We start from the raw sequence: 26,002 nt of genomic DNA, 5'->3' as shown, positions 1-26,002 counted from the left end.
CTTAAAGAGTATAAAAATAACACAATATAGCAATCCCAAAGAGGGTATGATCTCTCTGTGCACTACACCTTCAGCAGCTAGCTGTTATTTAATTAACTATTTATTAATAAATCATCAATAAATAAATCATTAATAAATACATACCGGTACATATTTGTTCATTTTGCTATTTAATAAATTGATTAAAATAATCACTATTTAACTATTTAATTAACAATTTTACAACTATACTCTCTCTCTCTCTCTCTCTCTCTCTCTCTCTCTCTCTCTCTCTCTATATATATATATATATATATATATATATATATATATATATATATATATATATATATATATTCATATATTTGACTCTATTTTTCAGGAAACTATTTACAGATGTGCTCGTGGACTGGATTCTATCTGGCATGTTAACTGCTTTATAAAAAAAAAAAAGAAATCATTGCCAAATAAATAAACACAAATGGAAATATAACCAGCTGTGCTTAACAACTAGATTTCAAATAGCAATTCACTTGCATGTGTTTGTGTGTGTGTGTGTGTCTGCTTTTCATTTGCTTTCTTCTCCTAATGGCCATCTCGGAACACATCCCGCGTCTGCTACTTCACCTTTCCGAACACATGGACGTGGCCATGGACGCCTCGTTCGGCAAAACACCGTAATGAAGACGAGTAGAAGTGCACGGAAAAGACAAAAAGGACAGGCGAAGTTGGAGTGAGTTGAGCTTGTAGAAGTGTGAAGGAGGAAGGAACAAAGCAGCGAGTGGGAGAGAGAGAGAGAGAGAGAGAGAGAGAGAGAGAGAGAGAGAAGCCACAGGCATTTCCATGTATGTCTCTGGGGGCATTATCCAGCGCTTGGCAGGAGGTGTTTGAGGGAGGTTCGCTGATTTTGGATTGATTAGCGCCGTGTTACACCCAGACGCTGTCCTCATTTTGAGCGCTTGTTCAAACAATGTTAAACAGTTGCTCAATACTGGCAGAAAATTCTACCTCTCTCTCTCTCTCTCATACACACACACACACATTTTTGTCCCTCTGGATTCAATCAGAGAGGCAACATGCAGGCAAAGTTCACGGAAAAGCTACACCAAATTAGATCCAGATTTTTCTCAGCGCTTGCTGTCTGTATACATTTCACTGATGTGGACGTCGAACCTTTCACAGGAAAGAACGGGCTAAAAATAAACAGCGGTTTCGTTTTGTTTTGTCTTCGGGACACACAAGAGACGGAGGGAAATGAATCCCATTATTGGAATAATAAGTGAATGATCAGGTTCGGGGAGTAAGGGGAAAATAACATGACCACCTGATTAATCCCTTAAATTCCAAGGCCCCGTGGATGAGCGTGCACTCTTCAGCCTTTATCCTACATACACTTCAGTGCGGTTAGTGAATCAGAGGGTTTGAAATGAAGAACCGAGTAAGAAGCGCTGTCAACAGCTTTCATGGTATTACTCATATAACTTCCTGGTGTAACGTTGTGTCCGACTAAATCTCATAACCGCCGACCTCGTAATCCAAAGAGAGTTCCTCTTCAACCCGGAATTCCTACTCGGGAATATCAGGAAGGTCTCTCAGGGTGACGTGGTGTCGAATCAACATGGCTCACAGTTTCCAAGAGGTAAATACACCACATCATCGATGATCACAGTTAGCTGTCTGGATTGCCGCTAATAAAAGACGGACACTGAGCCGTCCATGTTTGTTGTTGTTGTTGTTGTTGTTTTTGCACTTCGTAGCGCTGAACTTTAAAGGTAAAAAAAAAAAGGACATAATTCCACGTACCGAATTCCCATTTGGAAGGGAGTCGAAGGCAGCGTAACAGTGTGGTGTGCAGCCTGCACCCCCTTCCCTTGAACCCTCTCTGACCTCTATATGACCTCAGACCGAGTCACTCACCCTCTCCAGCACTAACACAACAGGTGCGAGGCCCTTTACAGTGTAAACTAAGAGACAGAGGCTGATGTGATTAACAAAATAGAGAAATGGGGGGAAAAAAAAGAAGAAGAAGAAGGCGTTTCATTCGAATCCTTGGAATTCTTTTCAGCGGCGTTCAAAAGGTCGCAGGTATCCATCCGATCCCGGTCTCGGAGCTGTTCGGTCATGTCTGCCCTCTGTCCGCTACACACTTTAACAGCGGTGTGTAAAAACCGCATGTGCGTATGGAAATCGCATCCTGCTGCTAATTATCTGATAAAGCGCGATCGTATCCATCATCTACATCGTTTCTTTTAACGGCTTTGCCTCGCGTTTTGAAAGCAGGCGTCCCGATACACCGTAATCATCCCTGTCCTCTGTCGCTTGGCGTCCCACAGCCTCATCTTGTTTCAAAGTCGTCGCGCAGCGTTTCTTTTTTTCTGTCCTTTTCAGCTGTCGTGCCTGTAAAATTAACTCGGCATGCAAGCGGCGCTAATGACCTTTCAAGTCCTGCTCAAAGGTGCTTAAGCCTACAGCAGGGAGAGCGGAAAAGAGCCTAATTGCCACCAATCACGCCCAGACAAAGGGAATGCGAGGCACTAAAAATCTCGCTCTAATCTCCTCAAACGCATAAAACGAGCGTGATGTACTTTCTCCGAGTGCCGACGTTCGCCAAGACATTCATGTGGCCTTTTTCCTTCGGCCTGATTCAAGATCATTTGAGAGACTGCAAGTTTAAAACATTTTTTTTTTTTTTTTAAATCTCAGTATGTGAAACATTTCTCACTTATCTCATCTCATCTATGGATTTTCATGCACGTTACCTTTCGTCGGACATCTTTGAACACGTAAAGCCCGTGTTATATTTTATATCGGTGCACATATCTATATAGCCGTGTACTTACTGTATATACTGTATTGCACAACGTATATACCGGTTCTTAGTCTTATTTACCTAACGCATCGTGTATATACGTCATGTACACCTTCGCTGGGCAAAGAAGCGACTCGAACCTCACGCATACGGAATACTGGAACGTGTTCAGCTATAGCGCGTCTTCTCCTACATCTCCTTCTGATCGTTCCTAATTCGAATCGACGCGGTGCCCATGCTTTCTTTCATTGTAAATACACGAAGATGTTTCAATGGCCCTGATACTGATACTGCGATATTGTTCGAATCAAAGCCTTCTTAGTGCAACATAAAAGAAAGGCGCACGACGCGTTAGCACAAAGAGTCTCATCTGAAGAATACAAAGAGCTGAAAACCCTGATCAGCATTCTCTTATTCCAGTTCATTACACTACTGACAAATACCGAGCAGGGCTTTATCACAGCAATTGACCACTGGACTCTAATGCCAACGATTTTCTAATCCATTGAGATGCAAATAAAGGCCACTTAGGTGGCATAATTGGTCAAAGTGATGGGGTACGTGAATGTTTAATGGGATTTAATCACTCTCGGTTGCTTAACCAAGACACCCCATACACGTGCTATAATAAGCTGTGAAATGACGATTATAAGACCGATACGTGGAGGCATTGCTCTTTTTTTAAATTTTTTTATTTTTTAAATATTTGCCAGTTGACCCATCAAGAGCAGTCTCTTCAGATAAACAATACACACACACACGCTCGTCTTAGTATCCATGTGAGGACCATTGACACAAGTCGCCTACATCTAAACCTAATCCCTTTAGATCAAACGGAAATAAAACGTCAAACCCGTCAAATATTCCTGTCCTTGTGAGGACATGCGGGTCTTCACTAAGTTCTATAAAACGTTCCCACACACACACACACACACACATCCCCGACTTATAAACGCACCTTCGATCCTGCAAACTTGTTTACTTCATTTCCTGTAATCATTTCATACTGCGCATTTTTGAATTATTCCACACACACACACACCCTTATCGAAAAATCACATACATTTCACATCGGATGCACCGATATTCCACATGCGACGTCACGTGCGTAAAACGCGCTCCTAAATAAATGAAATGCGAAAATAAACGAAGCGTGCGGAAAAATAAACGTGGAAAATATGCGAATGTGTGAAGGGTCTAAAAGCCAACAACCACGTAATAAGATTATTCACGTCTGAAAGTCATGTGACTTCGCACACTGGATATTTAGACTATACTTAGGATATACTGATGCGATTGAAGCTGTATTTATTAGACAAAAAGTATTATGAACAAGAATAAATAATCATTTAAAAAAATAAAAAGCGCCGTTAAATGTCACCTTCTAATCTCCAACGGTGATAAATAAATAACGCTAGATCACTATAATCACGCACACTTGCACAGAATTAAATTGTTGTACTATGTTAGGTATATTAATAAACGCCGGTCGCTGGGGTTATTAATATTAGTAAATGTCAGCCACGAGTCATAAATGATACTGCATTCTTCCATAATGTCTACACGGTACACGAATGACAAGTGTACCGTCAGCAAACATTACCACGTTGATAGAACGGCGGTCTGGTCTCATGAACGCTAGCCGGTGGACACCTAGCGAGCTGACACTTTTGTGTGATTTGTGGCTCTCGGAGCCCGTAACACATACACACTGGGGAAATAACAGGAGCCTACGTCTGCGCTTAGTATTATCTCAAGTGTGGTGTTTACAGTAGATAAATATAAATCAGCTAGCTAAACAAACACTTCCGCTCACTCTGACTCGCGTCCAGAACGCACATTACGGAAGAAAATACACCGTCGATGTCACGTTTTTGACATTTTCATGGGGGGGAAAAAAAACAAAGTGCTAAGCTGTACTACTGAGTATGTCTATAGTGCATACGGTGTGCCTTTAAAGCTTTACTTTCCAATTGTGTACTGAAATCTTTTTAGGTACTCTATATCAACATTTCCAAGTGACAGATACAAGTACAGTGTGTACGGAGGTGTTAGAAAGCTTGAAGTGGAGCCAAAGTGCTGTTTCTACAAGCTCCAGGGTCTCTGAGCATAACATTCTGTCAGGCACGATAGGTCCTGTAGTGTAGAGAGCGGTGAAGGAATGCAACGAATGTGGCACGTCGGGTCAATCTCACAGCCGCGCGGAGGTCAGAGCGCAGACACAGAAACATGTGCTGAACTTGTTAGCAGACATACTTAAGTCTCAAGTCTCCCCAGAGTTATTTGTCTCTACTTGTCAAAGTCGGTGTTTGTCCGACGGTGTTTGTCGCCTCGCGGATGAGGGATGGCGTGATGGCTGACGCTTCAAACCCCGAGCGTTCGGCAGTCTCAGACAGTACGCTTTCCTTACAAATTCCTCGTCATGCTTCATCTCGGCTTATTATTGCACGGTTTTACATGCGCACTGAATGATTTACGTCGTGATTTTACAGGCTGTGCGACTACAACATGGGAATGAAATAGTGCAATAGATGCACGCTCAAGTCTGGGTCCATCAAGACGACCTGTGGAAATAATTTAAGGGACATTGACTGGAGCTTAAGGACCTCTACTGTACTCTAAAAAAGAATGAACGTCCATATACTGTACAGCACATGCACTTTCCTAGTTAAACGATGTATACTACAGGTACAAAACCTCCACAATTAAAGCTAACACAGCAACTAGCAACACGGAAAAGTACAGTGAAGTACCCTTTTTTTTTTGAGAGAGAGAGAGAGAGAGAGAGCATTAGGTTTTGAACATGCATGCTCTGAAATCCTGAAATCAAACCGGTGCGAGAGGATTCACACTAAGTTCCACCATTTAAACAAACCTAAGGAAGACGACGGATGATGGATGCCTGATCTCTGACATTATTCCCCTCCCAGAAAAATAGGGACCTTTCATGGTCACTTCATGGTGACATCATGACACGCACATCTTCGGTTCCTTCAGTGTTTGCGTTTATCTTTTACCTGCAGAGGTGCGCCTACCGTACAACCTTTAAAGTATTACTACAAGGTAATACTGTCCCAAAAGTCCATACACAGTGGAAATGAACACTTTTTCCTTTTAAAAGCAAAATGTCTTCCGCAATAACTTTCAGAATTACTTATATATACATACATACATATATATATATGGATATGTATGTATTGCAGACAGCCTTTAAGAATGCCTTCCACAAAAGAAGAACGTACTGGAATCATTCTCATGGCTGGATCGTGAAGCTGTGAGCTTTAAGCAAGGCTCCGAAGGACTTTAAACAGGAAACACTGCGAGCACATCACACACACACACACACACACACACACACACACACACACACACACACACGACACTGTCACCAAACTTATTAACAGATTCAAAAAGACTGGAAGGGATGCGCACCGACCGAGACGTGGACGTCCTCCAACATCTTGACGAACGCACGAGCAAAATAGTCCACTATGGAGAGTTTTGGGACACCCTGTACATACAGTATAGAAAGCCATGTTAAAGGACAGGTACAGTTCCTTTGCTCAGAGGGTATACACTTAAAATGGGACCCCAAAAAAAGAGATCTTAATTAGAGAAGAAATGTATTCCTGGACATTATGAGAGTAAAGCAGCAGGAGAGTGCGTGCGTGTGTGTGTGTGTGTGTGTGTGTGTGTGTGTGTGTGTGTGTGTGTGTGTGCTGGACGTACAGTGCGCGCTGCGCCGGAGCCGCCAGTCTGTGTGTGCGATTCCGCTGAAACACGCTTTGAGCGCCTTCTCCTGCAGCATACACGCCGGACTGGCGCTGCACAGATCCAACATCTGCCCCGGACTCAGCACATCCATGCAGTCGAACATGGTGGACATGCACCTTCAAGCTTCTTGTGCTTTCCCCTGGTAGTTTTGTTTTGTTTTGTTTGTTTGTTTGTTTTGTTTTGTTTTTCTTCCTCTCCTTCAGCGCTGCGAATGTTTTGCGTCTTGCAAAAGCGCGTCCAGAAACTCCATTGAACCGGAGTGCGCTTCAGATCCAGTTTCAGCTCAGCTTTGTTCTCTCACTTTGTTTTGGTCACGAATTAGGAGCGACGGTGCTGTTCAAACAGTGCTCTCATTTTCACTTCTCCTCCTCCTCCTCATCATCATCCTCATCTTCCTTCTTCTTCTTCTTCTTCAGGAAAATGCAACAGATGTAATGTAAGTGATTGCCTGATCTCTCTCTCTCTCTCTCTCTCTCTCTCTCTCTCTCTCTCTCTCTCTCTCTCGGACTGTCCGCTTTCCGATCAGAGAGAGATATATTTTATAAACATAAGCAGATCTAGTTTAAAACCGCATCTCTCCCCCGCTCGATGACGAATGGCTTCTCCTGCCTCCGCGCAGCTCATTTCCTACTCGATTATTTCTTTCTTTCTTTCTTTCTTTCTTTTTTTTTTCTTTCTTGTCGCGCGGAGTGAAAGATTGGATTGCTTAATGTATGCGAGTGAACTCTCCACGAACCCTTCCCAGGCTGCTAACCTTCAAATGACCCGAGCCGCTCTGACATCACCAAGTTCTCACGCGAGCTTTAAAACCCGCCGGCGCGCGCCGACACACACACACGCGCGCGCACACACACACACACACGCGCACACTCACACACGCGCACACACACTGCCATTCTTCTTCCTTTAACCACAACGAAGGAAAAAAAAATCAATAATAATAATAATAATAATTAAAATAATAATAATAATAATAACTTTACTCTTTTATTAACTTTAGATTTCTTTCCAAACTTTAACTATAACATTTTCCCCGATTGAATTGATCTACTTTTCCCAACATAGCTCTAAATATACAGAACTCTGTATATCATTATCTGATTTTTTTTTTGTAAATAATCTTTTTAAATGACGAAATGAATTCCGTTGAGTTATAGGTTGTCATTTGTTTTTCTAACTTAAGAAAGCAGAGAACTGTTTAAAAATAAATAAATAAAAAAAAGGACACATAAGCTTATGTATAAACTACAAGGGGACAAAAAAAACAAACAAACCCAGCCTTAACAAATGACTTTTCATTTCATCTCAAAAGAAAGAAATGAGCCTGAACACGACATGTTACACGGCTATCACATGATTTAGGATGTAAACGCTGACGCTGTGTATTTTAATGACAAGCCGTATTCATCTTTGGATAAAATAAACTTCATGTAGGCTATATTCAAACAACAACAACAACGAATTATTTAACAACATCGTCATCATCATCATCATCACCATGACGGTGGTTTAGTGCTTAGTACATTTGCCTCACACCTCTGGGGTCTCTGCCCTGTGCGCATGGAGTTTCCTCCGGGTACTCTGGTTTCCTTCCCCAGTCCAAAGACCTGTGTTGTAGGCTGATTGGCATTTCCAAATTGTCTGTAGTGTTTGAATGTATGTGTGATTGTGCTCTGCGATGGGTTGGTGTCCCCTGGGATAAGCTCCAGACCTCCCACGACCCTGTGTAGGATCCGCGGTACAGAAAATAACAACAACAAGAACAATAATAATAATAATGGCTGCACGGTGGCTTAGTGGTTAGCACGTTCGCCTCACACCTCCAGGGTCGGGGGTTTGATTCCCACCGTGGCCCTGTGTGTGCGGAGTTTGCATGTTCTCCCTGTGCTGCCGGGGTTTCCTCCGGGTACTCCGGTTTCCTCCCCCAGTCCAAAGACATGCACGGTAGGCTGATTGGCATGTCTAAAGTGTCCGTAGTGTGTGAATGTGTGAGTGAGTGTGCCCTGCGATGGATTGGCACCCTGTCCAGGGTGTACCCTGCCTTGTGCCCCATGCTTCCTGGGATAGGCTCCAGGATTCCTGTGACCCTGAAAAGGATAAGCAGTATAGAAGATGGATCGATGGATAATAATAATAATACTCAATTGTCCCAGTCCTTGTTTTATCCCGTTTGATGAACAACATGTGAAGAATGTCTTGGAAGAATATTTCAAACCAATGAATTTCAGTATCTGACATAAGATGTAAACTGAAGTGCCTTTTTTTTTTTGCCATCTAATCATCATCTACACGCTCACTTTAAAAACTTAAAGTGCAGTGCAACACTGAACATTAAGAGCACTGAGGGTCAGTTAAAACACCTTCAGACATTTAACATCAACCAAATTTCAGCGCTAACCAACACAAATTAAGAAATGTACCCATAACACTCAACACCCCCCCCCCCCCCCCCCCCATAATGACCAAGGAACACCGTTCATACGTTGGATCCCTGAGCTTTATTTAGAGACTTTCTCACTATGAGTATTTAAATATATCATGCAAAGTGTCTGTATTGGACTGTCTTGATTATTATAAACATGTGTTTCACTGTATACGATTAAATAACATTCGTTCTCTGCATTTGTGTTTGTGTATTTGTAAGGAGAGAAGAAGCGGAGCTGCAGACCTTCCACGACTATCCAAACATCACATTAGCTCATGTTCTGGCCCCACGCGTGCCGTTCTAACCTCTTATGACTTAACAGCTTAAACTCAGCGCCACAACAACACAGCATGGATTTCAGAAAGCAATTTTTCAACCACCGCAGTTGGTTAGTGTATAATTTATGTTGTTACAGCTGAGCTGGGCTGTAACCTCTAAAGTGGTGGATTTCACTTCTTATCTGTGTGTGTGTGTGTGTGTGTGTGAGAGAGAGAGAGAGAGAGAGAGAGAGAGACTAAAAAGATATAAGCCCTGGTATGAGAAGTATGTGCTAGTAGCATGTCCTGTAGCAATGAATGTGGAATATGTATAAGTAATAAAAAAAATTCAAAGCAAGTATAAAGGCCTCTTAGAGAGTCTGACATTTATCTCATTACACAAAAACACAGTTTTATTAGTAGATCAGGTTGATCAGTACCGCTAATAAACTGGTAATGTACTGTATACATGCCCATGTACATATTATATGTGCGCACTTTGTTGTTTGCTACAGTGCGGTTCACACAGCAGGAGTGAACCATGCTCGGTTTTCGAGGAGAGATCACCCCCCCCCCCCCCCCCCCCCCCCCTTCCCGACTTATGAATAATGGAGTGGCTTGACAAAGTAGCTGAAAAGAAAACCCCAACCCCTCTCCCTGCGTTGCACACACCGTCCCTGACCCCCTGCATCCCTCTCACTGTAATTCAAGCCCTCGGCACCAACACACACACACACACACACACACACACACACACACACACACACACACACACAAACTCCTCCTGAGCGCACCCATTACTGAGCCCCAGCAGGTAATGAATCCACCTGGAAATCCACCTGTAATTAGAAAGTGATAATGAACCGGTCTATCGAGATAAGACTGTTTTTGGCATCGCTGCCTGGTGTCTCCATTCGTCGAGTGCCAAGACTCATTCGAGCAGGACCATAAAGAGGGCTCCTGATCATTTAATAAAGCTGGACGAAAGCTGACGTCGCGGTCTGAAAATTCATTTAGCGTAGCAGGTTTGATAAAGCAGCAACGAGTCTGGGACTTCTCACCGCTTTGATCTACAGCAGGCAGGGCATTAGCTAGTCTTGCAAGCCAAAGAGTCTGGTACGTTCATCAAAAAAGAAATAAATAAAGGTAGCCAAGAAGTTCCTACTTTTCACAGGAAGCGACAATTTCACGCGCATAGCAGATGGCCAGCCATGAAACTTTTTTCCTATAGCCCATCAAGAAAAACATGAAATCGGTATCAGGTTCGGAAACTTGTGACCAGGAGAGTGTACAAAAGATAGCAGATGCTCTATATTCCATGAGATGAGCGTCTGAGACTGAGACTAGGCATTAGAAGGCATCTTATATATTCTGATGAACTTTAATGAGACATAGTAATTCATTTCATTTAAGCACTGGATTGTGGGTAAAAGCTTCAAGTACTGCATTGCAGTTGCACGGAGTGACTGCTAGTTCAGACCAAACTGCATGTGTTTTTACTTTAAGAGTTTTCCTATCAAGCCAGAGCACAGATATCTCTAAGAAATCTCTCTACTTTATTGTATTACCGCAGATCATGCTTTTGGAATTTCAGCTGGTGTTTTATAACAGCTTTCTTTATCTCGGTTTCTACATTTGTTGAGATTTGATCTTGGTATAATAACTGCTTGATAGCAACTTTTGTTGGTGAAATGCGGGGATTTGTCAAAACTGGGCCCGGGGATTTCCAGGGGTGTGTGAAGCATAGCCAGGAGATCTTTTTATTTGATTTGATTTTATTACAGATGCGGAAATCACAGCCCACCTATACAAAAGCTGTTCGATTTATTTCTGAGTTCTATCAATTCGTTTAATTGACTGGTCCTGTGAATTGAATGGGTTTTAATCCCAAACCTCAGTCAATTGAATACACTTAATAACGATAACTTGGACTTAACGTGTTCTGTCGATGGAAGGTTTAGGAATAAAAAGCAGGGCTGTTTCTGGCCGTTTTGGCACCCTAGGCGAGATTCCACTTGGTCACAACAAAATCAAGCATTTTTGGCCGCGACAATCACAAAAAACTCTGAAATCCTGTACGGACTGATTAAACAATAACACATCGAGGACCAGGGTTGGGTGTAACACGTTACTGTAATCTAATAACGCGGTAATGTAACGCATTATCTTTGAAATTTACGTCATTTGATTATAGTTACTGATGTCTGTAAAATTACGTTACTTGCGTGACAAATTTATTGTTAAGAAAACAATATTAAGTAAAATGCATTTTAAAAATAAATCACGTTTCAATCTCGTTTTTCCCCGAAGAGTTTTTCTTTAGCCCTGAGTGATTCTCCACTTGGAGCGGTTTGTCGCTACGTAACTGAACGTCACTAAAAGAAGACGGCGGTGTTGTGATTTTATATCTTCAGTGAACGGAGGTGAGACCAATCAGACAGGGTTTACAGGAAATGCTCGTGTCTTATTGGCTGACAGCTCTCAATTCTGCCTAATGCTAGCTCACAGTCCCTCTGAGGGAAAAATGGATATACGCCGATTTATTATTATTATTATTTTTACCAGTAAAGTGGTTGAAACTGAGCAGGAAATCAAGCTGTGTAAATGTCTGTATGAGTTCCAGTTTGCGTGAACATGATATGAGCAGAGCATAAGGAAAGATAACGTACTTTGCATGGCACTGTAGCAGCTAAACCCATACACTGATAGCTTAGCTGTGCCTCCCCTTGGCCAGCGACACCAAACTAGCCTAGTTAGAAAAGTTTAATAGTTTCAAGTTTCAAGTTTCATACAAACAATCACAATACCCGAGGCAAGTTTTCTGATAAATCCAACTTTTTCTGATCGTGTCATACATTGACGCGCTAAAATTACTGAAAGAACTACAGTATGGGTTTCACTTTGTAGTGAATTTTTGTAGCTTTTGAAAGCAACGTGAAAGTAATTAGTCATCTGATTACTTTTTACATGCGGTAATCTGTAATGTAGTCAAATTACAATTGTAAAGTAGTAATTAGTAATCTGTAGTGGATTACTTTTTTTTTTTGAGTAACTTACCCAACACTGTCAAGGAATGTAGAACAAATGGCACTTCAGTAAATTTAGATGAAACCAATTAATTGAACAAGTAGAGAGAGAGAGAGAGAGAGAGAGAGAGAGAGAGAGAGAGAGAGAAGGGAATGAGGGAACAGCCCAAGAGGAAATCCAGAACTAAACAATCTGCAAACTTCTAAGCACTCTATTTTTCCATCTTCCTCCTTTTCTCTTATTCCAATGACCCACTCTCTAAACGTGCATCATGTCAGTTCACACCTCTGAATTCCTGCATAACCGAACAAGCCAAAGAGCAACAAAAAAAAAAAAAAAAAGAAGGAAGTACGCTCTGCTCCGATATGGCTGAAGCCTTGTTGACTCTTTGACCCACTCTGCTCTTCACCCCCCCCGAACCCCACTCCCCCCCGACCCCCACTCCCCCCCCTTTCAGCAGAAGCCTTTTAAACTGTCATCATATAAAGCTCATTACAAAATCTCAATCACACACACGCACTTTGTTAAACCCATGACATATTAGGCCACATTAGGTGCTTTATTACAAACCAGTAGATGAGCAATAACCACGATTGTTCTTTTAACTCCAATGGTTCAATCCCTTTTCACTGGGATTATAGTTTCTCCGGAAACGTACGCAATACTTTGGAATAGTGATTCATGCAGTAAGCTTAGACTCTTGTACTTCCTCTCCACCCCAATAACACTACACTATTGTAAAAATGCTACTGTACAATTCATTCAGAAACTGGTGTAAATTCTCCAAAGTACAAGTATGGTCATCAAAATGCAGTTTTATACCTTAAAAGATATTCATGAGTAAACTAAAGGTAGTGCGTCCTGAAATAATACAGTTTTGTACCGAGAGTGTAGAGTACGTTATAGCAGATCTCATTTGAACCCCATTTTTAAGGTTAGAATTTGACATCTAAAAGAATAGGTTTTCATTACTGTATTTTTAATCACTGGGTCGATCTGATGTCTTTGTGCTGATACTCCACCGTGACTCAACCACAACACGTGACCACAAGAGACATAAAGGAATGGAGGACATGAATGAAAACAGGAAATCGCCTCATTGAATGGAACATTAACATGTAACATGAAACACAAGTGAACATCACCTAAAGCTGTAATAAGTTGAATTGAAAATAAATAAATGAATAAATTGACAATTATGTTGAGTTATAAAGTTCAACGTTCAACTCATTTCTGGAAATCTCATAGAAGATCAGTTTTGACTTAAGGCACCGTAGGCCACAGCCTCAACTAAAACAAATGAAGAGTGACTGTGTAAGTATAAAAAGTGCAGAGAACTTTGAGAACATAGGCTGGAGTTCTGTGCGGCTTCTGCTTTGTGCTGGATACGCAGGTCTCCCAGGAAAACCTCTTGGTTTGAGTTGCATGGAGGAGATGAGATCGGGAGGTGGCGAGTGTGGAAACTTAGTGGAGAAAGAATGACAGGTGGGAATTTATAGGAAGTTGACTAGGAAGGAAGTGGAGCCTCGGAGCTTCAGGGGTAGACTAGTTCCCAAAACTTCCGTTATTTCACAACTCCATTAAATATGTAGAGATTTAGAGTGACGCATTGCAGTCAGTGGGAGCTAAGAAAAATATACAGTATTTACTGTATCATCGCTGTTCAAAAGTAGCATTTTCACTAGTAAAACTGGTATAATATTCTGATATCGATCAAAGTTTTCAGAGCGTGTTGAAAGGGTTATTACGAGCAGAGTGTAAATAACAGTCAAGGACTAAGCACAGGAGAGTCTTTATGATTACTGTAAATGTGTGCTCATGCTAGTGACCTGTTGTTATTCACTGTTTAGGAATCCATTCATTATTTTCCAGTGTTTGAGGGAATTATACAGCCCCAATTATGACTGGAGCACACTTCAAAACAGTTGGGACAGTCGACTGTTTACCACTGTGTAACATCACCCTTTCTTTTAATAACACTTATTAAAAGAATATATAGACACTGAAGACTCCATCTGGTTAAGTTTAGCAAGCGGAATTTTCCCCCATTCATCCATTATGCATTTCTTCAGCTGTGCAACTGAACGGGGTCTTCGTTGCTTTTATTTTGCGCTTCATAACGCGCCACACATGCGCAATCAGAGTCAGGTCAGGACTGCAGGCAGGCCATGCTCGCACCCGCACTCTCTGATTACGCAACCATGCGCTTGTAATCCGGGCAGAATGTGGTTTGGTGTGGTTCTGCTCTGGATAGCAGCACATGTTGCTCCAAAATGTGTACATATCTTTCTGCATTAATGATGCCCTCACAGATGTGCAAGTTACCCATGCCATGGGCACTGACACCCCCATACCATGACAGATGCTGGCTTCTGCACCTGACCGGCTTCATGCTGAAATGAAATCTGAATACAGATACAGACACAGATAGTGGCATTGTGTTACACTCCTACACCCTACCATTTTAAATAAAAAGACTCATAAACTACTCGTAACACCAAGTCACATGGCTGCACCTACAGGTGTTTTACTACTACAAGATATGAATCTGTGTGAAGCTGATCTGCCTAAAGATAATAATGGACAAGTGTGTGTGTGTGTCTGCTTGCATTAGGAGAGAGACCAATTAAAACATGGCAGGAGCAATAAACAGAGCTCATTTCGAGAGAGGGAGGCTTAAGCAGCTCCTGCGATGGCTCCCCAGCTGCAGATTCGGCTCAGCGTAGATGGCGTAATTACACTTCAGGCTAAGTGCTTTAATGGGACTTGTGCTATTGTTTACACTTACCACCCATACGGACATCGCCAGAGCATGATACGCTGGCACAAGTGTGTATGTGTGTGTGTTTTGATATTGGTGTCGTTTATTAGGAAACTCGCTGGTATTTTAGCAGAAGCTACAGTACAGGACTAAAACTTAGTGAAACTAAGTGAAGGCTGCTTCTGCACTGCTGAATTGCCGGACAGGTGGCGTGCATTTCTTTATTCATCTTTTCACTTTAAGTCTTTTGATTAGGTTCAAAGTGAAGCACTAACAAGGGATTTATTATATCTAAAAAAATAAATAAATAAAAAAGTAAAAAAATAAATCAAAAAACAACACGAAACTGCACAGATATACTAGAACTAAAAGAAATCTTGCGTACGCCACAGATGTCAGTTTAACGCTGGTGCAACTGAGAGTTCCTCCCCGATGGAACAAATCAGAAGCATGAACTCGGTGAAATGCGGATGCTAAAATTCCAGAGATTTTAACCCATGATTCCAAAAATAAACACCAAATGCCTATTTTAACCCTCAAAATGAAAGCAGTTACTAGGCAGCTTAAGATGATTCCCAATAAGTGAATTTATTATACGTGTTCTTCACTGCTAGCTCGCTTGGCTCAGCCTGGACTCACTGGTTTTAAAAGCTGAGGTAATAACCAGAGCTCCATTAAGTGTTGGGAACGCAGCAGCCTGGCGCATAATGGCCGAACACAGCAGACTAATTCAATCAACCTGACCCATGGGCAGCCTAACTGCATCACCGTTAAGCATCTTGATTTTATCAGAATTATCGAAAATGACAAGTGAACTTAACGTGAACCAGGGAGCCAGGGTGGGAGCCCAGTATTGGCATTTCTTAATCTAGCCAGCCTGGTGCCAGAAAATCAATAACACTGAGCAAGAGCTCTCTCTATCTCTCTCTCTCTCTCTCTCTCTCTCTCTCCTCGCAAGGCTTGTCAGGCCTGCGAGCAAATTTAGGACTCCAGAAAACACAGGAGAAGTTATTTAGAGTGGATGAAGCAGAAAGAAAAAAAAAAGACACAGCAGACGACCGAATAGAGAGGTTTCGAAAAAACAAGCTAGAGGAGAGCGGAGATAAGAAAAATGATGAGAAGAGAGGAGAAGCGGGAAAAAACAGTACAAAAAGTATAAAGGGGATGAGAGTGGAGGAAGGGAAAGGAACGTTGCAGCTAAATTGGGGAAGAGGAGAGGGGAGGAAACGCGACTAAACTGGCCGAGAAAACAGGGGGAACGGAAAGGAAGGGAAAATCGATGAGAGAATTAGTAGCGGAGACGAGATATGCTGTAGAGGAGTGAAATGGAAACGAGAGGATTAGAGAAACGAGAAGAAACAGAGAAAGAAAGAGAGGGAAAGGGAAACTGGGGAAGAGAAGATAGGGGGGGAAAGCAACTGATGTAGAAAAGAAGACAGGAGACAAGAGGAAGGACAGACTAGAGGAGAGCAGTGGAAAGGAAAGGAATGGAAACAAGATGAGAGAACCAGTACAGGACAAGACAGAGGAGTGAACTGGAAATTAGGGGATTAGAGAAAAGAGGACAGAAAAATAAAGACAGGGAAAGGACCAATTGGGGAACAGAAGATCGGAAGAAAAGCGACTAAACTAGCGGATGAGATAGGAGACATGAGGACAGGAGATTCGGTAGAAGAGAAGAGATGTAGAGAAACAAGGAAATAAGAGAAGTGGAGAAGACATAAGATGAGAGACGACAAGAGAGGAGAAAAGGAAATATATGATTCTTTTTTCAATTCGAAGGAAAAGAAAGAATGAAGCACAGGAGTCACCCAGAGGTCATGAAGGAATGCATGCTCTAGTAATAGCACATGGCTACATCAAGCAGCATGCTTTAGACCCCCACCACCCCTCACTCCTGTATCTACATTTTCTCTCCCCATGTTTCTGTACAGGAAAATAAAACAGTGAACGAGAGCCCCAAACCCATCTCTCCACTTCCTTCTCTCCCCCTCGTTTCCCCAACACCCTCCTTTTTCTCCTTTTCATGCCCTTCTCTCAGCATCATCCCCCATGCCAGGCTTTTCTTCTGTGGTGCAGCAAGGCATAAACAGAAATATTCCTCTTACTCTCACAATAACAACGGCAATGGCGAGAAAAAAAAAAGAAAAAAGGCTCAAACATTTCAGAGTTAGTGTTTTCTCACACCTCAGCTGCTTCAGATTAATGGGTCAGCGGGAACAGAATGCGCATACACACGTGCGTGCGAGAGAGAGAGAGAGAGAGAGAGAGAGAGAGAGAGGGAGAGAGAGTGTTATGAGTTGAGTTCTACACTCCATATCGATTCCTGAATGTCCTGTACGCAAGTATCCAGTAGAACTGACATGGATTTAATCGACACTGCATAACATTGAATGGAGCCTTTATCGGTGCTTATAATTTCCATACTGCAAAGCAAGATATCGTAAAGGATAAAGTAACATGTACAGTACTGTTGCACCTTGCTTGGTGTGAGAGTGAGAATTTGGGAGGCAGCCTTGAGAGAGAGCAGGGTAACATTTATTTTATTTTACTTTTCATCAATAACCAACGAAAATATTTTCCACACACACAAGGACGTTGACAGATGAAATACTTTTCTTCTCATTGCAAGTCACACAGCTTGTAAAACGAGCAATGTTAATAAAGCACAGGTGTATACTCCTTCTCCAAGACTCCGCCCTCCATTCACAAGCAGCATATCTCATTATAATATCTATCCGTACATCCATTTTCCATACCGCTTATCCTGGGGAGCTGGTGCCCATCCCAGGGGACTCGGGGCGGGAGGTGGGGGACACCCTGGACGGGGTGCCAACCCATCGCAGGACACAATCGCGCACGCATTCATACACTACGGACAATTTCGAGATGCCAGTCAGCCTACAACGCATGTCTTTGGACTGGAGGAGGAAACCCGAGTACCCGAGGAAACCCCCGAAGCATTGAGAGAACATGCAAACTCCACGCACACAGGGTAGGGTGGAGGCAGGAATCGAACCCCCGACCGTGGGGGCATCAGGCAAACATGCTAACCGCTAAGCCCCCCCTTCCCCAATTATAATATATTTTTATTAATTCTATTATATTATACTCTAACATGATTTCCAAAAGGAACACTTGATACAGGCAGAATTACTTGCCAACAGAATGACAATTTAAAGTGAATTCGAATTACAGTGAAGCATGTGAAATGTGTGTTTAAGGTTTTTTTTTTTTTTATGAAAGAGTGTTTAAATATAAGTGCCTCATCGGTCTATTATAAACAAAAAACAGTCAAACAATCACACATTTTCTTTCACAGTACCCAAAGTTATAGGTATCAAGCAGGTGTGTGCTACAAACTGGATATTTACTGTATTTGGAGTAACACGATGGTAAGAACTAATCCCAGACAAATTAAGTGTGTGGTACAAACACCAAACAACCGGACAATTATTTTGGTGTAAAAATTGTATGTACCAACATACATTTTACTGAAATAGTCAGCGGGTTTAAGGTATTAAGACGTAGTGTTTTGGTAGTGTTCTTAAGACCAGTCTTCAGACCAAACATCAAAGTTCTCAATCTTGTCATAACCTCCGCCCGAGACCATAACATCATTTCCATGAATTTGGCAACCAGTACTTGTTCCCATTATGGTGCAAAATGTAAATGTCTATCTCTTCTTCATGGGGAGTTATATAGCGCCTATACATTTCAAGTGACTATATGATTCATAATACTTCATCTTCTTATGTTCAAAATAATATAGCACAAGTATGTGTTATAACAGCTATATTTGGTAGCAGAACGTTGTGCATACTTATTTATTGACTATTCATTGATAGCTTTGGATTTGGACAGGCTCCATCTCACCTGCAGCCGAACCCTTTGGCCTGCATTCTGGATAATATGATGAGTCGTGAGCAAGTCATTTGGCTGTACGCCTGTGGCTGCGTGACTGGAGGTATCACCAGATGAACTGCTATACCCTGATATACATACTCATGAAGCCTTATGGGAAATGTACAAAATTGCATGTGTGGTATTCACTGGCAATATGTTAGCCATTCTACTGCTAGCATTGGAGCAAGCTGGTTGCCCAGATGGTTCTGGGATAAACCCGTGGTTGAATCTGGGATTTCTGCCCAAGGTCACATCACCCAACTATGTGAATCAGTTGATTGACCTTGTAGGCTTCAATGAAAGTGAACCTACAGAACACTCCATGCTGTGCTTGACAGACGCCCCATGATATTATTTAGACCAGTTGGCAGCTGGTCAAATCCTTAGACCAACTGTTCATCTACCATGATGAGCAGCTGTGGCTCAGGTGGTTGAGCGGGTTGTCCCCGAATCGTAGGGTTGGCGGTTCGATTCCCGGCCCACGTGATTCCACGTACCGAAGTGTCCTTGGGCAAGACACTGAACCCCAAAGTAGCTCCCGATTGCAAGTTAGCGCCTTGCATAGCAGCTCTGCTACCATTGGTGTGTTTGTGAAAGGGTGAATGAGACACAGTGTAAAGCGCTTTGGAAACAAGTGCTATATAAGTGCAGACCATTTGTAGAAAGATATGTGCGCTCCCTTGTCTAAACAGAGGCTGGCCCCTGGGTGGTGGATGTCATCACACCGGCCTATAGATGAGCTGGACACCCAGCCCATACTTCTTGCCAAACTGCTGGTTTAGAATGACAAGGAACCCATCCACCTTCTCCAGGCTCTACAAAGTGCCAGCGCTGTGACTCTAGCAGTCCTCTCTGAGCACTTTTCAAGGTACATTGATTTTAGTTACTCATGACATTGCTGACATGTTATCCAGGTGTTTCACAACATCTCGCTGTTAGGAGGGGTGAAATACAATGGTAGTTATGTTCGTATGTAACTGTGGTACTGTGAACCCCAGATAACAGCCAGGTTTCCTTGTAATTCGAAACTGGCAGCAGTTCCAAGGCCAGACGGCCGTATGAGGGCAGTGTCATGCATCACTACATGACTTGGAAGAGCTTGGCATGTGTGTGCACATGAACAAGGAGGTATCCAGGTCTTTCGCACCATCCCTGGTGGTAATCCGAAGACTACAGAACTACAGTAACATATGTATCTAGCAAACTGTTATGCGTAACAAAGCTCTGAAATGAGACTGTAAATGTTAGAGTTGAGGTTTATATACGTTTAAATGTATTTATTTATTTATTTTAAAAACAGGGATCATAAACATTGCATGTAGTTTTTTTATTTAGTTCTGCCCTGAATAATCTATTTCACATAACAGGTGTTTACATCTAGTCCACAAGACACAGTAATAATTGAATTCACACAAATGAACCAGTTCAGAAGTTTACATACGCTCGATTATTAATCCCGTGTGTTGTTACCTGGAGGATCAACGACTGTGTTTATGTTTTGTGATAGTTGTTCATGAGTCCCTTGTTTTGTCCTGAGCATTCTTTACTTTTCCAGCAACTTCTGCATATTTGATCCCGTTCCCCTCCGGCACTTAATGTATCGTGTTGCCTTATCGAGCATCGGTGAATGTTTGCACCTTTAGTAATCGTTGTGTTCGAGTCCCTCAGTTATCCTGTGTGTGAAAAGATGGATATTTGAATCATATAGCCACTGCTGCAAAGCGGGCAAATATGCAGAAGATGCTGGAAAAGCAAAGATAAATAAATAAATAAATAAATAACAAAATGCAATTTTTATGATCCCTCATTTTGCAGAATCTGCAAGGCATATGTAAACTTATGACCTCAACTGTATATACAGTCATGCCTGTCTGCTTAATAGCTAGAATGTAGTCCACTCTTTTGGTATTTACTGCCTTTGCATTCAAATGAGTTACTCACTCCTCTGTACCACACCCTGTACAAGTGTGTTACTATTTCATAAGAATTTGCAAGTGGTATGAAATATTACAAATGCTGAAAAGCATAGCCATCGTTGTTCTTTACAGCATAGTTTATATAAAAGTGTACTAAACGGCGCTTCTTTTACGATTTTGCTTGTTACACATTTGTCTTTCCTTCGCAGTATTCTCACATACTCTCTCAACGGTCTATCAGAGGAGTTCAGAGTGTATAACACCCTCATACCCTGTGAATAAACCCGCTGTTCCCACTCTGTGTGTGTGTGTGTGTGTGTGTGTGTGCCCAAAGCCAAACCATGAACAGGCTTTTGTTCATCACTTACCGTTCAGAACAGCTCAGTTTATTGCATGTATTCTCCCAACACATACTCTGTCTGTTAGAGCATCTGTGTGCATGTGTGCTGTCGCACATGAGTTTGCTTTTTGTGTGTGTGTGTGTGTGTGCATGTGTGTGTATGTGAGAGAGAGAGAGAGAGAGAGACACACACACACACAAATGTTGAACCCCACCACTCATGCATTACATTTTTCTTAATCCTTAGAGCCATTATCCAGCATACAGTGACAGTTGGAGGTTGGAAGTTAATTGTTAGGGCAGAATTTTGCCAGAAGTTAAATTTAGTGACACCGCATACAAAAAGGGCCTGACCCGAGCACAGGAGTGCCCTAAGTGTGTGTGCGGGTGTTTGTGTATGTGTGAGACGAATAACAACGGAGACAGTGGGACTGGTGACCTTCTGTGCAAATCAAATTGCAACTCATATGCCTGCTTCGAAATCAAAAACATATGCCTGAAATCAAAACAGCCTCATCACTGTATCACTGTATGACCGTGCACTCTGGGGCATTTTTTTCAAGGAGTATTTTCAGCCTGATTTATTTTAGCCAGGGACATGCATGTACGTGTACATACAGGCTTTCCGAATGTTCCGTGCTTTATTGTATCTCTGTATACTCACGCCATTCAGCAACGTGTGAACACTTTCCTGAAATTCCAGCTTTTATCAGTGAAAACACACACACACACACACACACACACACACACACACACACACACACAATAGCATTAAAGTGCTTTTGTGTGGGGCTTAACAGGCCTAGTGTTCTCTCTCACTGATTTCACCCCTTTGAGAGACACAGATCAGAACAGAAAAGACTTCAAAACAACTCAGGAAGTTTTAGCATGCTGCAGCGGCAATGCAGATTAAATTTGTGTGCTTTCATCTTGTTCTCTTTCTTTATTAGTTACCATTCTTCCACTGTAGAGGGTGTGATTAATAATCTAGTCCGAATACACAGCTAAGGCACACACACACACACACACACACACACAGACCAATCAGAATTGTAAACAAAGTGAGCAGCAAAGTTTAAATATATATATATATATATATATATATATATATATATATATATACACATGTGTGTGTGTGTATATTATATATATATATATATATATATATATATATATATATATATATATATATATATATATATATATATATAATATACATTATATTATATATATATATATATATATATATATATATATATATATATATATATATATATATATATATATATATATATAATGAGACAGACTTTAAATTATCCTGGGAATAATTTTTCATGTTATTTTCATGACGAGAACAGAACAAAGGTGTCAGCTGCTGTGTTGACAGCTCTTACGTTCACCTGTCTCTTGAAAACATGTAGGCTCCTGCTATCTTTTCTCCTGCACCTCCCTCATCGTTTCCCTCTTGTTGATTCCCATCGGACAAACACGAGAAACCGTATACTTAAGAAGGGATTTTCCAAGCACAAAGCCAGGGATGGGGGCGTCTCCCTTAGAAATAACCGCATGTCAGAGTTCTTGTGCATAAAAACGGCAAAAAATGAATCCGACAACAAATGAATTTTGGGTTAAACGCTTATTTGGGGAAAAAAACATTCTGATTTGGTATGCAGAATCAAAAGCGCATCACTTTTTATGGGACAAGAACAAACATTTTATGTCACGGATCCTTCGAAAGGATGAGAAGTTCTTGATTTGTTATTTTAATGACAGAACGTCCGAGGGAGAGAAAACACCATTACTGAAGCATAGAACAAATGGCCATATTCATACTTCTGAGAAAAAAAAACCCACCAAAAGTTAAGTCTGTATATATGCTGGGAAAGTTATACATATTCAGAGATGGGTTACGCACCTGCGTACATGGAAGTTCATTCTCTGGATTCTCCATTTATATATTTCAAATAACCCGTGTGCAATTCACGCCTCCAAGGTTGCTAGAATTATTTTTTTTTTCTCAGGGGTTTTTCAATAGCATCTAAACGACCCATTTTAAACCTGAAATAATCAGGGATAGGTGGACTGAAGATGGAAATAGCATTTATTTTTTTAATTTGCCGTCAAATGTAATGTAACCTTGCTGCATGAACAGTCCTATAAAATAGCACTCGATCCAGCACATGCTACAGCACATGCGTTTCTCTGTTGTTGTTTTTTTACAGTGTGCTCAGGACTTAATAAAGGTATTTGAGACATTCAATCAAGGTCAATGGAATTGTAAAATGTACATGGGATGTATCATGCTTTTCCTTTGCTATTTAAAATAATGTCAATATTTTTGAAACGGCATGAATTTCTACGGAATTAATGGTCTGTGCGTTAATCAATCGAGCGTATCCCGAATCGCATCGTTAATCAAAGCAACTGATATAAAACGACACGTACAAAATTCAACATAAAATAACTCTTAGTAGGTTTGTTCTTTTTGAATATTGCTGTGTATAATACACTAGGACCGGCAGGTCATTCGCCAGACGTTTGCTAGCCAGTCAGAACAGAGCTGACTTTAATGCTGTGTTATCTCGTTCGAGTGTGTTGATTGTTTACACGTGATGTCACAGCTTTTCCTGAAAGCTGAAGGAAGTGTCCCAGTGTTGCAGTAAATCTACTCCTCTTTATGACCTACTCAAGCTAAGCACTTTAGTGTCCATAGGTAGTAATTCACTATGTTAGGGACTAGAGGCTGATAGGAGACACATCCGCGTCTCATCTTTAAGGGCCAATCAATTCGAGCTTGGACAGCCAGAAAAGCTGCTACAGCATAAGAATAAGAATGAAGCCTTTTTTTTTTAAAAAGACCGGCTTTCAATCAAAGTCCATTCAGAGAATAGTGAAGGTTTGGAACGGACACATGTGTGCCTATTAATGAACGCACCAAAGATGCCGTTTTCTTGATTTATTTGTGGCTGCCATGGAGAGAGTAGAGAATGACGCTGCTTATAGCACTGAGACTATAGGCATTAATAAGCCTGGCTGGCTTTGGAACAGACTCGGGGGAATAAATTAGATGACACCGCTGTCAGATTGACAAGGAAATAATACAAACGTGTCAATTAGGAAGTTGAGGAATGTCGCAGCGGCACAGTGAAGAGATTTGCTCGGGACGGATTTCTTTTAGACACAAAGCTAGGCCGGTGCGTTTTATAAAAATTTTCAACTGACAGTCTGCATTACGGTATAATCCACTGAAGATAACACATTGAAGAAGAAAAAACAACAGATCCCCGGAAGTCTACTAAGCAAAATGATTGTCATCCTATAATATACAAAGAGGCAGTCTATAAGTGTGCACACGTAATAAATTACGCCGTTATTAAATTTACTCCCGTTAAGTGCATGGATCTGTTCTGTGTCTGCTAGTATAATAATCAATACGCTTGTGTATTGTATTTATTTATCTTTTATGAGCGAAGTGGATCAAATATATGCTGAACAACCTATATTTTCCAAAGTATATTCTTCAGTAGTGAAGTTGCTACGATATCCATGAAGTAAAACTAATTTATACGAGTGATGTAAACGAATAAGAGTACATTGTTCAGTGGATTAGAATACAGATACAAATAAGAAACCTTCTTAGTTCATCTGATTGAGACTAGAGGTGTGCAACAAAATAGGGAATAGGGAAACAACAAAAATGACAACAGTGAAAAAAGGCGGTTTCTTGTGGGTGAGGGTCAGCGCTTTAAGGCACTTCAGGTTTAAATCCAAATACAGATAAAGATACGAATATCTGGAGCTCTAAATGGATACAGATGCAGGTAGCGAAATTGTGTTATACCCCTAGTAATAATATTTACTTTTAAACAAATTGGTAGTAAATGATATAATCAAAAACCTTGCTTTTACTGAGTCTATAGTATTTATATTGCATCTATAGTATTTCAGCTGAAACAAGACTTTTGTTTAAGAAAAGTTTAAGAGCTACTAAGTGGCGAGAAAAAGTTTGTGGTGGGGTCAAAGTGTCAAGCTGTCACTCAAGGCTGAGGTTGAAGCCTCTCATTAGATGAACCAGATGTGGTGCAGATGTGGACCAAAAAAAGAAAGAGCATTCTATCTGTACACAGACTTCGGAGAGGGTTGCTTGTGTTTGTGTTTGTCTGACACAAAAAGTTCAAGAACTTCGCTCTAGTGAGTTACAATAAGCCTGAAATGAGAGAACGCTATCAAATTTAGATCAAAATGTGGGTTATAAATAAAATATAGGTTCGGTGTCTATGGACAGCATTGGATATTTACCACAATGGGAGCAACGAGAAGAGAAGCACAAGTGAACTGAGCAAGAGAGAGAGAGAGAGAGAGAGAGAGAGCAAGCGGTGAGCGAGAGAGAGAGAGAAAGAGAGAGAGGAGTGTGAGAGAGAGACAGAGCAAGCGAGTGAGAGAAAGAGGAGAAAGAGAGAGACAGAGAGAGTGAGTGAGAGAGAGAAAGAGAGAGGAGAGAGACAGAGGAGAGCAGGGGAGAAACAGCGATCAAGAGAGAGAGAAAGGGAGAGAGTGCGAGCGAGAGACAAAGAGAGAGGAGAGAGAGAGCAAGCGAGTGAGCGAGAGAGAGAAAGAAAGAGGAGAGAGAGAGAGAGCAAGCGAGTGAGTGAGAGAGAGAGAAAGAGAGAGGAGAGAGACAGGAGAGCAAGGGAGAGACAGAGTGATCGAGAGAGAGAGTGAGCGAGAAAGAAAGAGAGGAGAGAGAGAGGAGAGAGAGTGAGCGAGAGAGAGAAAGAGAGAGAGGAGAGAGAGAGCAAGCGAGAGGG

At 41.5% G+C, this 26,002-nt stretch overlaps 1 protein-coding gene across 3 annotated transcripts in view; it reads right to left on the bottom strand.

Moving 5' to 3' along the window:
- The window catches only part of LOC108272781 (retinoic acid receptor beta), a 164,224-nt gene that overhangs the window by 63,347 nt on the left and 74,875 nt on the right, over positions 1–26,002 (bottom strand). The window contains exon 1 of one of the 3 annotated variants that reach the window (XM_017481508.3): positions 6,518–8,675. The exons of the other annotated variants lie outside the window; for them this stretch is intronic. Within the exon in view, the coding sequence (XP_017336997.2) occupies positions 6,518–6,674 (157 nt within the window). The 5' untranslated portion in view covers positions 6,675–8,675. Of the gene's footprint in view, positions 1–6,517; positions 8,676–26,002 lie in introns of those variants that run through there. 3 annotated transcript variants of the gene reach the window in all.

Source organism: Ictalurus punctatus, chromosome 12, assembly GCF_001660625.3.
Source record: "Ictalurus punctatus breed USDA103 chromosome 12, Coco_2.0, whole genome shotgun sequence".
NCBI classification, from domain to species: Eukaryota; Metazoa; Chordata; class Actinopteri; order Siluriformes; family Ictaluridae; genus Ictalurus; species Ictalurus punctatus.
The sequence above is the reverse complement of the archived record's forward strand: the minus strand, read 5'-3'. Positions and strand labels throughout refer to the sequence as shown.